General features: G+C 41.5%; 1 protein-coding gene across 1 annotated transcript in view; it reads left to right on the top strand.

Moving 5' to 3' along the window:
- The window catches only part of trpc7b (transient receptor potential cation channel, subfamily C, member 7b), a 53,541-nt gene extending 40,892 nt beyond the window's left edge, over window positions 1–12,649 (top strand). Inside the window, exons 8-12 of the mRNA XM_030115070.1 lie at window positions 5,274–5,469; window positions 7,393–7,614; window positions 11,057–11,137; window positions 12,086–12,161; window positions 12,495–12,649. Of these exons, the coding sequence (XP_029970930.1) occupies window positions 5,274–5,469; window positions 7,393–7,614; window positions 11,057–11,137; window positions 12,086–12,161; window positions 12,495–12,634 (715 nt within the window). The 3' untranslated portion in view covers window positions 12,635–12,649. The remainder of the gene's footprint in view (window positions 1–5,273; window positions 5,470–7,392; window positions 7,615–11,056; window positions 11,138–12,085; window positions 12,162–12,494) is intronic.
- Window positions 12,650–14,741: the final 2,092 nt, after the last annotated feature.

The following is a 14,741-nucleotide window of genomic DNA, read 5'->3' as shown; positions in this document are numbered from 1 at the left end:
ATGACGACGCACAAAGCTGCTGGCGGCCCATACATCAGCATTATGCAGCGTGGAACAGGAACCTCTGCTCTGTCTGATTAAGTGTAATTTGAAAAAAAAAGTTGAGGTGTAATATACACATATACTTAAAGCACCACTCAATTTAACCATTTCAGCAGGAATTCTGCCAAGACATAAATATCACACACATTGTTGGAATTTTTTATTTTTTTTTTATTTTGTAAAACTAACAATCTGTCAGGGTGAGCAGATGAACTGTGAATATGAGCAGTCTGCTATGTGCCGATGTCTTATTATAATTTTGTGTGTGTGCGTGCACATTTGTTCCGCCCGTTGTGTGGTTTGATGGAACTTTACTGTAGGCTGGGAGAAAGCCCTTCATCATTATCTACATTTACATTTTGGGGGACATGAGAATTTAAATCAACTGAATATTTCACAAGGGTTGGAAAGTGAGCCAGAAGCCTGATTTGAAGAATAATTTGATTTAAAAGATAGTTGGGATACAACGTAATCGAGACCAGATTATTGTTCTCTTTATTTTGATGCATTTCATATTTCAAAGCCATGGGGAGAGCATCTTTATCTTAAAAGAGAACCTTCAGATAAGTGACGAGGCGTTATTAAAAGAGAGAAGGCTCCCAATAACAGAATTTCAAGAGGAGTCCACCAAAATTACCTTCCTCCACTCCTCTGATTGTAAGATAGAGTTGCGGATGTGTGTGATGAGAATAGTGAGTGAAGAGATGGTACTGTTGGAAGCCCATCACTGTTAATCTCAAAACACTGTCCTGTAGGATCCCAGTGTAAAAAAAAAAAAAGAGCTGTGTTTACACTGTCACTGCATGTTTCTTTATTCAGTACTATAATAGTGTTTGCAAGCCACAACTGGAAGACTCAAGTGAATCATTCCCTGTTGGTCATTGATATTCTTGTTGTCTGTTTTTGTTTATGTTTTTGTTACTTTACACAAACTGTTGATTTCATGCTTCGTGTCTTAAAGGAACCGTTCGGAACATCTGAAAATCGGTTGCATGGGGCTGTTGTGGACAGCAGTTCATTAGCTCAGAGAAGCCAGCGTGCAAACAGCTAAGCAAGGGGAAACTTGTAAAATAAATGTAAGTCTGAGCTGTAATCAGACGGCTGTCGCTGCTGCTGTCAGGCAAGTCTTTCTAATGAGAACCGAAGCTGTTAGAACTCCATCTTTGAAGCCACCAGACTCCACTGACAAAAACAGTCATTTTATCTGCCAAAACACGGGACCTGCCGGTCCACCGACGGCTCAATTAGTTCGCTCGTGTTATTGTGTGACTTTGTGGCACGTCACCAAACTTGCACAATAACATGAAGTAAGTGATAGAGACAGCAGTCGACCCGCATTGCCCGTGTCCGGGTGGGTGCAATAACAGTTTTTGACAGAGGAGTCAGATGCATGTAGCAGTCCAGGTACCTGCTCCCTCCAAACTGAAGACAGGGAGACCATGATTTACCAGAGATTGGACTCTGTCATCAAGTATCTCTTTCAATCTTACTTCAAATCAAATCACATTGAATCAGTCTTTATTTAAAAAATGTCGTTCATACATAAAAGCAACACAAAGTGCTCAAGGGCAGTTAAAACGAAGAAAAACATCCAAAATAGACCCTTCCCTCCCACCCACAATATATACATACCGTATATACGCTAACACATACATGCACACAAACGCAGACTCACATGACTTACATTAAGGAGACATGGCATGATACTGTGGATCAGTAAAAACACCTTCCAATAATCCCCAGGTCTTTGAAAAATACTGCCTGAATACTACCATTTTCAAAATATGTTTAAATTTAATTTGTTATGACATTTTGTTGCACAAGTTAAACTCTTTGTGTTGCCAACGAACAAACTGAAAACTTCTTAACAAATGTGTCCACTCTGTGTCACAGAAACCTCGAATGGACCAAGTGATCTGACAGTTTTTCATTACTTTTTCCCCGCATTGTCCTAATTGGTAACAAAACACTGGTTCTCAAAATGACAAAATATTCACATTTTAGATTTTAGTTTTGTTTTTGTTGAAAGTCAAAATCTGATGTAGGGATGTTTGTAATATCACTTTCATGAATCTCGCTGTTATCAGGCTTTTTAAAAAAAGAGTTGTCTGAAATATGTGATCTTTGAGCCTTTCTATAGCTTGTAGGAAATAGAACATTTATGATTACATGATCTGCTGTCTCATTTTGGCCCCAATCATCCTACTTATGGCCCAAATGTGAGTGAGGAGGGATAGATGGAGAGTTGATGGGTGGTTGGATGTCAATAAAGGAGGAAATATGTTTTTTTGAGTCTTAAAAGTCATATTTTTGAAGTCTCAGGGAGCATGTAACTATTTTGTTTATGTGCTTTCAGTAGCCCCATTCGCATCAACAAATGACTGATTGAAATTTTGAAATGAAAATACTCATTTACAGTTATTTCAGGATAGGTCAGTTCACCATGTGTTACTTGCCGCTGACAGAATTTACTATTATCATCCTCACGAGCTGTCATCTGCATTGAACAGCTGCTCTCTTGTTCACTGAATTCCTGCTCTCTTCAGAATGGCCTCCATCATTAATTTGGAAATGGTTCAATCCTCCAAAGAGAAGCATCGATGATGTCTAAGTGTTTCTGCGGTTATGTTTAATAAGCACAAGCTTACCTTCATAATAGCTATCCACTGCAGTCTGCATGTTTGTGTTTTATGTCAGCTGTTTTTTGCTGAAACTTCCTATTGTCATTGCTTCATGAATTCATTTTTCAGAACTGAACTTGCTGAGTATTGCACACCTTCCCAGAAATAGCTGGTCAAACTTCGGCTGAACTTAAAAACTGAATCAGCCATTAGACTGACCCACATAATGGTGAGAGCCTGGGGAATGTGTCACAGCAACTCTACAGTAATACACCTATGTCTTCACCATTAACTCAATTGAAGGACACATTGCAACATTGCAAGAGTTTCTTCCTCCACATACCAGGAACTACACTCCTTTATTTTTTATGGCTGTACCTTCAATACAATCTCACGTTCAGTAATATGAAAATATTGTCTACACTACTGTTCCATTGCAATACAGATTTGCGAGTTTTCCATGGGATTTGTCAGTCTATCCAGTCGGATTAAACGCAGGACATTCTACAGAAAGGAGATATGGTTTGATACTTTAAATGTTGAACATCAAGGCTATTTCTCCATTCAAAACACCAAACTGTGACATATGGCTGTTATGCTGCTCTGACTTTGGTCACATTTGCAGAGGAACCCTGGGTGCATTTCTGTAGTTGCTGTACAGTTATTATCCTTGAATACACTTGAGAGCCAAGTAAGTACAGATAAGCCCAGTGTTCCTTTATCTGATATGTCAGCTGATGCCATATTCTATCGGATTTCAGAAATGTAAAGGTTTCAGGAAAGTTCAACCTGGAAAACCATGTCAGCTTACTGCAGTGCAGTGCAGCCAATCTGGCCTTTAAATTCTGTTACACAATTATACAACAGTTAAAATAGCCAGCTGCAGTATATCCTCTCATGTATATGGCGATAATCACAGTTATAATCTGTCTGTCACAAGGAGCCAGTTCAGCAGTTTGCGAGAAAGCTGAAAGCAAATGCAAAAGCAGTTCCCAGAACATGCCCCCCTCTGAACCCCCTTTAACATGTTAATACTGAGCACTCGGCACAAAGTTCTGTCTTACTTATAAATTCAAATCATCCACATTGTGTGCCTATGCTCATGTGGAGATTTTGACTGACTGTGAGGGCATGTTTGAATACCACAGAAATGGCTCCTTTTTTTTTTTTAGGGTTCAGAAACGATAAATGTGAGGTCTTCAGCTTATTTCGAGCAGAGCCGGAGACTGTATGTCAACACCTAGAAGCCAGCCTTGTTCAAGGAATCACTTACATGAGCTATGCAATTAAATCTGTCGAGACATTGGCAGTGTATATTGTTCGAGTTCATTTATCCGGGTTAAACAAATGATGAGATACACAATGATGAACAGCCAGTGTTGAATGTTGAAGAGTACGTCAGGCTTTATCCTTGAAAGGTTGAAGCTGAAGTACCAAGAAAGGTCTCTGCGTTTGTTTCCGTGTTGGAGAGAGGAGGGAACACTCTATTCCTGTGTCTGCTTCTGTCTGCTTTTTTTATGCATGTGAGTGCTTCTTCACTTTGTGTGCCATCACCTGGCTGTCTGTTTGCCAGGGAAGCTGCATCTCTTTAAAAGATAATTTGGAAGACACCGACAGCTCTCCAGTCCATGAGCTCACTGATCCTCTCCCCCCGCAGCCTCCTCCTACCCTCCCAGCCCCTCCAGCAATCCAAGCAGGCAGCTTCTCCTTCCCTACGAAGCCCCCCCTCTGTCATCTCAAGCCCATGCTTGCCACTCATGGAATATTTAACAACAGACATGTACTTGAATGTCAATGTTCACAAGTCTCTGAGCCTTGTGCTGTTTTTTTTTTTTTTTTTTTTCTTGTGTCTGTGGTTCTTCATTCTTGGCCCTCTGGCACAAAAGCACACAGTGGGTCAGTGTCAGAGGATGATCCTTCAGAGCACACAGATTTGAGTGTAGACTTCAAGAGCAGAGTACCCTATAGGTTTAAATGAAACAATAGCAGTGCTATGATATGCAGTTGCCAAGAGGAAAAAGCAAGTGCAGTTGTACCATGTAGATTGCCAATAAGTGAGAAATTTAATTCAGAGTAACATTCAGAAGAAGAAAGTATGACGAGCATGCATTTTTGAAAAAGTTCACGCCAATAAAGTATTTAGAATAAAATGAAGTACAGTCCTAACACCCCAAAAACAAACTTTATTCCAGAGGAGAAAAACTATTATTGATTCACCGATCACTATCGTGATGTTTCAGTGTGTTTTGCATCTAGTTTGACCCAGGACTACACTGCAGGCTTAATGAACTGGGTTTTATGAACCAAACAGTCTGTAAATGCTAGAGCTGAGTCATTTCCTGCTATTTCAGTCCTGTTTCATGCATGTGTTGGTAATATATGCCTGTAATAGCAGGTGGATGTGCGACAGTGAGGGAGAGAGAGGAAGAAATTAGATAATGTGTTCAAATTGGGCATGACTCATCAGGTATTTCATCAGTGCCACATCATAAAACCCACAATATTAAAATTCCTTTTATGCACTTGCATATGTGTAACTGAAATCTGTTAATGCAACGGGCTTTTATCTGTGTAGGCACTACCATGTGATTTTAATTCATTCTCTTGCAGGGTCGAGGAAAGTTTTAAGACTCTTTTCTGGTCGATCTTCGGGCTGTCTGAAGTGATCTCCGTGGTGCTGAAATACGACCACAAGTTCATAGAGAACATCGGCTACGTGCTGTACGGAGTCTACAACGTCACAATGGTGGTTGTTCTCCTCAACATGCTCATCGCTATGATCAACAGCTCGTATCAGGAGATAGAGGTACGTCAACGAGATTCTCATTTGATCGAGAGAGAGATTGTTATTGTCAGCAAGTCGATGAGGTTCTCTGTTTGATCGTCTGAGCCTGAGAGTCTGACTTTCAAAAATACCAACAGCTTTTAAAGACCAATATGATGCCAACAAGCAAAATTACTGAATAAAAGAAGTGTCGCAAAAAAACTGAAGTAGTTTGTATTTAATTTATTGATTTCTTTCAATTCTGGCACTCTTACCAAAAGAAATCTCATCTGATTGAGGGACTTTGCAGTTTGCGTGTATATTTCCTGCTGTAGACAGACTTATGGTTTGACTGATTACTTTATAGTATAAGCAGGCAAGATGGACAGGGGTTCCAAACATGTATTAGGTTTAAGCTAAAGTCAGGCTTTATTAGATCCTGCAGTAGAACGGCAAATACTAAAATGCCGCAGGATTGGAAAGATCGGGTGCAAGATGGAGCACAGACAGCAGCATGAACAGACAGATGAACAGAAAGAACTAAGACTCATAACTACGACTGATAACACTGGATACATTTACCTTAATTAGGTGGACCAGCGCAGACACAAAGAGACTGACACACACACACGCACACACACACACACGGAAGCTTGTGGGGAGGATAGAAACAATTAAGGCTGACATTCAAATGAGGTACATGAAGAGCAGATAACAAGACACTCAGAATGGTTTGAGAAAAGGTGCACTTCAACATCCATCTATCTTACATACAGCTTCATCCACGTTATCCAACTCAAGGTTCCACATTGCTGTGTAAAGGTGACTGTTTTTAGTTGTCAGTTGGCCATAAATGAATGTATGTGGACTGTGGGAGGAAAACTGAAGCCAGTGGGAAAAACTCACACACAGAACATGCAACTCTACACACACTGGCTCCCACGCAGACTTCTACAGGTAAACTTCTAACTTTGAAGTGAGAGCACTAACCTTTACACCACCATACAGCATTCCGCAAAAAAACTACATCATTATATGAGACATGAAATTCAACAAACACTTCACTACATCATGAACCCTGGCCGAAACTAAACACAAGCTGGACATAATGTGAACCATGGTATGCGCCACCAAAAGCATCCAACAGAAACGCAACAGGAACCAGAAATGAAAAAAAAAAAAAAAAAAAATCAAGTAACAAGGAAGAATGCAAGCAGTACGCATGACCATAGCACATTGTGCATCGCCTGCAGGGCAAGCTCTAAATATAGAGGTCAGTGTGAATGACATGACATGATAGATAGATAGATAGAATCAAGAACTACATTTTTGGTATGACACACACATAGTTATAGGCTACACAATGTAGAAAGGCAGAGTTTAACTACATGAAGTTAATCCAAGCAGTCAGAGGTTTAGAAACAGACAAGGTCAGGATACACTAAGAAAGGCCTGAACTAGGACACAACACTGCAACGAAAGCCTCTCACTGTCTCTGGCAAGTGAGACAAACTGGCACTGATACTGTGAACCAAACATTTATACACCAAGGAGAGGGTGTATAAATGTGTACAACTCAGCTGACAGTGATGAAGGCATGCAGCAGACAGGATACAGAGGCAGGGGCAGACAGTCACAAGAGGGAAGTTAGAGGGCAATCCGCACAGCAGGAAACATGAGTAAAAAATATGATCAGAGATCCCTGACAGTTACGAAGTAAATCCAGGCTCGCAGCACGGCTGTGAAAGGTAACAGTGTTTGGTGCTAAAATGTTGGGTGTTATTGTTTAATGGTGTTGTGGTTTGATTAGTCACTGAATGCCATGTTAATCCTGATATATCCTAAATAATAGTGTCATTCTGTGTAGTCAGTGTAAGTTTTGCATGGAATTACTATGATGATTTGTTTGTCCTGCATGGTATTCAGAGCTCTGGTGTTCATCAGCCTCTGTCTCTGTCTGCACAGGAGGATGCCGATGTGGAGTGGAAGTTTGCCCGGGCCAAGCTGTGGCTGTCGTACTTTGATGAGGGTCGCACCCTACCTGCTCCCTTTAACCTGGTTCCCAGTCCAAAGTCATTCTACTACCTGGTCCTTCGTATTAAGTCGTGCTTGATACGCCTCTGCAAGGCCAATGGCCATCACCACAACAATGAGCTGGAGATGGGCATGCTCAATTCACAAGCCAAGGTTGGTGTCAGTGAACTGTATGAGTCACGATCTCAAGTACACAGACAAAGTCAGTATATTTTGTCATTTTGTGAAGTCCCATGTCAACGAATGACATGATTGTATATGATAATGTTGCAAAGTGATTAAGTATTCATTTTTGTCAAAAAAAAAAGGTGACTGAAAACAGAATAATATTTTTATCATTATCTATGAAGTGTAAATCTGCAGAAAAATCACCACTGTCTAAAAATTGGTTTTACTTTATTGTAACATTACTTGTATTGTTTTTATGCAGTGGTGAGAAAAGTGCAGTTTCCACGTCATATCCAACCCACTTTAATCTAACTCTGGCCCGATAATATTGACCTTTAAATACTAACAACTCTTATTTATTTATTTATTTTTTATGTGCAAACAACAGTACTCACCCAAATGCAAACTGGATTTCTCAATATTGCACATTCATTTAATCTAATGTTGGCAGAAGTGTGTTGTTTCTAGGGCTGCACTGTTTTTCCGGCATTCAGTGCACTTTTTCCTCATAAACTCACCCTCACACCATGGATTTGAGGTGCAATGCAAATAACAGTGGGCTAAGCAGAAAACTTACCTTCACTGGAAAATTGCTGTTGTCATCTTCTTTGCAATTTTGATCCTTTACAAGGACATTCAAGCCAAAACGGTCCCCCCGGGGGATTGAAAGTGGCCTGTAAGCCATATGTCTGGCACTTCTGCTTTAATGTATATTTTATCTAAGTCATTTTTGTGTTGAATTCCATACTGATTTACCTGGGGAGCACTCTTTTGTTTATTCAAAAATATTTTCCCAGGCAACTTCATCGTAAGCAGTCTTTATTTCTATGTGACTTTAATTAAACTTCTAGTTTGTCAAAAGAAACAGCCTTCAGTACACTGTATGTCATGTGTAACCTTTAATTCAATTCAAATAGTTATGTTATGACCGCAAGAATGTCAGATGTTCACACTGTGAGCCTACAATTGAACTAAAGCAATCATTTTCAGGCTGTCTGCATTTTAAAGATCGTCAATCAAAATAAAGTCGGTGTAATGAAAAGAAAGACTTGCGTGAAGAAAATAAGGCAGACCGTTTAATGTGGAATCAATCTGAGCGCTGCACTTGTCTGCAGACGTTCCCCCTGTCTGATCCCTCAGCTCCAACAGCTCAACACAGCACCTCAGTGAGGCTATTAGTCAGGCCGTTGGCTCTGCCGGCGTCGGCTCAAATGCTTTGGCAGGTTTCACATGGGGACAAGACGGGTTACACCCCGCTGCCTTCGTGAACACCTAAACTTGTGTGCAGCACAGAACACCCGAGCAGGTGCAGACGGCGATCGATAGGTGCGCTCCGACTGAAACACCGTGCGGCTCCGTGAATGTCAAGTGAGACGTCGAGAAGGCAACGTGGTCTTTCTGAGACGCTGCATAGTGCATGTTTCTCAGCACTTTAAATGAGATGAAGCTAATTATATTAATTTCAAAGCAACATATGTTTATGGAGATAGTTTGTCTTGGTGAAATATTTTAATGACTTGAATGTCTGTGTTTAGGGGGCCACAACTCAGCCACTGGTAATCTATTTTTAATTACTGTGTGGAATTGATATAAAAAGTAATAACTTTACATGTTCATTTAGGAAATGTGTGTATGTGTACTTATTTGTACTGTTTGTACTGTGTTTGTACTGTGTGTGTTTGTGTGGGTTTGTGTGTATGTGCCTTCTCTTGCTTGCAGACAGTAATTTATGCGCGGTCCCTTTGGTGTATTTGCCTTTCATATATTCACAACAGTTTGGACAATTAATTTCTTGCTGAAAAGGAAGCAGAGGAATTGAGTATATGTTTAATGGAGCCAGCAGAAGTCAACAAAGCAAGTTATGGATAGGGAAAAGCTGACGGAGTCCAGTACAACACTACAAAGAGATCCGAGCCAAGCCAGTTGGCCTTTGGAAAACTTCTGCATAAAAGATGTGTCCCTCACTCTCACATGGAGCTGAAGCAGCAGATGCCATCCGAGCAAGGCCTTCAGATATTGTAATGATAGATTGGTTGGGGGGGGGGGGAGTATTCGCCTTTTTACAGCTAATAATTGGCTCTTGCAGTTGGCGCAAAATATTCTACAGCATTACAAAAAAAAGGTACATGTTGTTCATGTTGTTTACAGCAGTAGTTCTCCTGCAAACTGAAAAACAGCTTTCATGATTTTCATTATAAAAACATTGAAAGAGTAAATGAATGCCGAAGGGGATTGTCTCCGTGGTAGCTAATCACTGAAGTAACAACATAATAAATGCTTTCGCCTGATGAACATCAGTCTTTTTTATTTTTTTTGCGTCACAATTGACACAATTACATCTACTATTGTACATACAACTTTTTGAAACAGACTCTAGATATAACGCCAGGGACATAAATGATATGTTCTTCACTCAGTACCATCAGCAAGAGTTAAAAGCTTTTGTGTTCTGTGTCTGAAAAAGAAAATATCCAATTGGTAGAGTGGGTCTTTTAACAATCCTCCGTTTTGCTCTGTGGCAAAGTGTCCTTGAGCAAGTCAGTGAACCCCAAGTTTCTCCCAATCGTGTGTGAACATCTTGCACGACTGTGTGTGTGATTGTGTAGCTGAATAAGAACATCAGGTCAAAGTGTCTCTGAGGTCTTATATTCAAATCCCAGCTGGGCCTTTCTGTGTGGAGATTGCATGTTCTTCCTCTGCATGTTCTTCCTGTGGGCATGTGAGGTTAACTGATGACCCAAAATTACCCATAAGTGTGAAAGTGAGTGTGTGGTTGTGTGTTTCTTTGTGTTTGCCTCGTAATGGACGGGGACCTGCCCAGGTTAACCCTCCGTCCCCCAGGATGGACGGGTGGATGGATGGACTGTTAATTTTAAAACATATACTGAAAAAAATAACCCTTGGTTCAAGTACAGATGATGATTCTCTTCTCAACTTAAAAATCTTTAATTTCAAAATTTGCAGCTTGACAATTGTTCTTGGGTAGATAGATATTTTTTATTCATTTCCCTGCATTTTTTTTTTTTACAAGAATAAGTTATGAAACTGAGAACTGTCCATGTCTGTGCAGCATTAGTGCTCACTTTGTAGAGTAGCAGCTAGTTGCATGAGTCCACACTTCAATGAAAACTCATTTTTGCACCACTGTGTCAAAATGGCACACATGCTACAAAGCAAGGTCATGGACGTGGGCGGCATCTGGAAGTAAGCTAATAAAGATTCACTCAGGTCAAGTGATGTTGTCGAATATCATTGCCTTCTCTCTGAAGACGTACGAGCCTCAGACACAAACACTACCACCTGCCTTTCATCGTTGTTTTGTTGTGCCGGCATATTGCCCCTTTAACACCTGTTTCGAATTCTTCCATTTTACAAGATTGCTCAGCCATGAAATGCGAGGGTAAATCTGGGCTGCTGTCTGTTACAGGATGAACGCTTCAGGTCTTATCCACGACCGGGAGAAGAGTTCATCCAGAGAAAATCTCGAAAACACCCGACGAGATATCAGGTAAGACAGAGGCAAAATCAGAAACACAGGATGCGATCAAAAATAAATAAATAAATAAATAAATAAATAAATAAATAAATAAATAAAAATGAACAATTGACGGAGCCAAGAGTGAAAATGCAAAGAGAGACAGAGAGAAACTCACAGTCTGAGTAAGATTAGACAGAAAAAAAAGGAGAGCTATGTAGAGTCAGGGAGTGAGGATGGCTGGAGTGTGTTGACAGGATGACAGGAGAGGAGGAAAGGAGACACAAGGAGAAACTGATGCAAGAGACAGAAGTAAGGAGGTGTGAGGGAGATTGGCCAGACGACATAGAGGAAAGAATTTAACAAGTTTGGATAGAAGGGCACTGACTGGAATGAAGTGGCAAAAAGAAAAGGAGAACAACGGGGAGAGGCTGAAAAATATCTCTAATGAGCTGTTTGGGAGAGATCGAAGGCAAAGCGCTTCACTAAATGAGCTCAAAGTATCGAAGATGAGCGAAGGGAGTCTCTCTTCCTGAGGCTGCTCTTCACCTTTACACAGAGGGAAATCATACCTCCTTTCTCGGCCGAGTGCACTTTTGTCTCATGATTCCCATTATGTGTGTTTTTCCATTCCACACTCAACGGCAAGATTAGTCATTTGTATGTGTGCTGTATGAGTGGTGACAGGTATCGACCCGCAATCCACAGTGGGTTGCATGCAGGGAGCGACTGCTGGAGCCGTGTGAGCAGCTGCAGGACGTCCCCATTGGCCAGAGATTAATACTGAGTCTCTGACATCTCATCTCTGAGACGGAGCTATTATGCTGTTCACTTAGCTTAGTCCGTGTGTGCACACAGTGTCGCTGCAAACAAGCACAGGCGCTTCGAAATTTAACTCGATAAGCTTATTCATCAGGTAAGTTGAGCACGTCACCCTGTTGCATCCTCGCCATGTAAACTCCTCCTTTCCTCTTCTCGTAGAAGATTATGAAGCGCCTGATTAAGCGGTATGTACTGAAAGCTCAAGTGGACAGAGAAAGCGACGAAGTCAATGAAGGTAATAATTCTGTCTTCATTAAGAACTGCTTCCACTCTGTCATTCCACGCTCAGGGTGCTTAAGGGAATTGGATGGAGATGTGCTGGTGTCAATGTGTGTGTGTGTGTGTGTGTGTGTGTCTGCATGGGTAAAATCGACACTAAAATGAGGCTGTGCCGAGATACGTGCCATCTATCATGGTATAATAAGCACTGTGCGGCACTAGCACGTGCTATCGGCTGTGCTGCTGCGTGACCTTGTGGCTAAGAGCCTACCTGCAGAGATCACTTGTTGTCGTCGTGTTTGCTCACTTCTCTCTCTTGCATCTCCGTCCTTGTGTTACTGTGTTGTAGGCGAGCTGAAGGAGATCAAGCAAGACATTTCCAGCCTCCGCTATGAGCTCCTGGAGGAGAAGTCCCAGGCCGCAGGAGAGCTGGCTCTGCTCATACAGCAACTTGGCGACAAGTTTGGCAAGAACACTATGAGACACTGACAGGACTAGAAAGAATGGGAGTGGGGGGTTGAGGGGGGGGGGGGGGGGGGGGGGGTGGCGGATAAAATCAAAAGGAAGTGAGGGCAGAAAGGAGGGTCAACACAGGTATTTTTACTCAATATTGTAAGAGAGAGAGAGAGAGAGAGAGAAACAAGAGAGCGGAAGCAGGATGTTTATGAGGTTAGACAGGATGAATGGAGGACAGCAGAGGAGTCAGAATGAGAATTTGCTTAAAGAGCCAAGAGATTTCGGTATGCTGTGTCCAATTAGGAGGACGGAGAGGAGATTGTGATTGTAAGAGAGCATGAGGTCAAAGAGTCAGAGGTGAAGTAAACTCAGTCAGAGGGGCTTTGTGTTGACAGTTCAATTCTAATTAAAGGCAGTGTCTTCGGGGAGTGAGACGGGAGAAGCTCCTCGCAGGACGGGTGGGAGGCAGAGCGAGACGAATGAGAAGGAGAACACAAGCACTGCGAGATATGAGGAGGCACCACAGGGCACAGGACTGAGGCAGCGCAGTAAGGAGGGCCCCCACATCCACTGCCAACAGATATCAGTGCATCACTAACTCTGAGAGAGAGATGGAAAGAAAGGGAAACCCAGACAATGGATGACACAAAGAGAAAGCTAGGGGAGGGGGACATAGGGAAAGATATCTTCAAAAACTGCCAGTTATTCACTCCCGAAAGGCCGGCTTTGCGCCTGCCTCTTCACTTTGTCAAGACAAGCAGAGATCCCTGTCAAGACACTGCACACACTTTTCTACGCCAGGCTGTCTAATTAATGCATTTCCATCCGTAATGCACAAAGTTACGATCAGGAGTTCGACGATTCAGGAAAAAAAAAATGCAGGAAAGTATGATTTATGCACTCATTTGAAAGTCATTAAAGAAACTGCTCAAAGATTAAACATCATCCTCTCATCTTAATGCCGCCCAGAGACCGAGGTCCGCTTCACACTTAGTACTGCAGCTCCATGAACCACCTCCAACAGAGCTGAGTATGTAAAAAAAAAAAATATTTAAAAACCTCACAAGGGCCGTTAAAATCTCTCCGGACAGCACCTTGTCTTACCTTAGTTATGCTTCCAGAAATGTTGCAAGTACAAGTGAATCTCAAATAGCAAATGCCAGTAGCATGTATAAACACAGATTGGAAACAAATTCATGACCTCACTCTCACTTTAACAGTTTGGTGCGTATTTGAACAACCTTAAACCAACGTGTTTTTAATATGACCTAGATAATGATGTTGTGGATATTTTCCTCTTCATTGTGCCTTCGCAGCACTAATTGTCTCCGTGCAGCGTGTCTTCAGAAATAATAACCAAATGTAAGGTGTCCTGGAGGAGCTGTGTTTACAGCTGTAAAAATCCTGGAGGTCAGTGCTTCGATGAAGCGCATAAAGTAAGCAAAACTGTTCTGTCTGATTGCTTTAGGGGTGCCAGATGAGATGAGAAAATCCGAGAGATGTAGAGGTGTGTTTATGTATGCCATCATTGAGTTATAAAACTGGGATACTGCCGCAGAGGCTATATGTGGAGTCGATTTTGCTCTTGTTTTTCTTCTTGAGACATATTTGACACACTGCTGCAAAAACTGAGATATTCACTGACTTGTGGGAGTATGACTAATAGGTGAACCATAGCTTTGACTTTAAATTTCTGAAAAGTATGATCTGGATAATAATACTAAGTTTAAAATAACTGCTACTTTTATCCCCCAAAAATTTGATGTTTTTTTATTTGATGTTTTTTTTTTTTTTTTATTGAGAGCAAATGCGACGGGTAGGCACATTAGTGTTGATTTCTTCTTTTAGCAGTGTCCCTTAGCAATAAATGTTATGTTTTGGAAATGCTGGAAAATCTGTTTACTCTCCTTTTAAATGGGGGCCACAGAAGAAAGATGCATTTGCTGGATGAGCGGCAAAACTCATTGCACAAATCACTAGTAACAGCAGAGAAAAGCTGTTGACCTTGGAAGATAGAAGGTTTGGGCCTGTTTTCATGGTCACACCCCACATTTTCAGCTCTGCTATTCGTCCCACAAATGCATGTCGCCCACAGATATGGTGCCGTTTGAAAGGGAAACAGTCCGTCTTTCCAGCGTTA

The sequence above is a fragment of the Salarias fasciatus genome, chromosome 2 (assembly GCF_902148845.1).
Source record: "Salarias fasciatus chromosome 2, fSalaFa1.1, whole genome shotgun sequence".
Lineage (NCBI taxonomy): Eukaryota > Metazoa > Chordata > Actinopteri > Blenniiformes > Blenniidae > Salarias > Salarias fasciatus.
The sequence above is the reverse complement of the archived record's forward strand: the minus strand, read 5'-3'. Positions and strand labels throughout refer to the sequence as shown.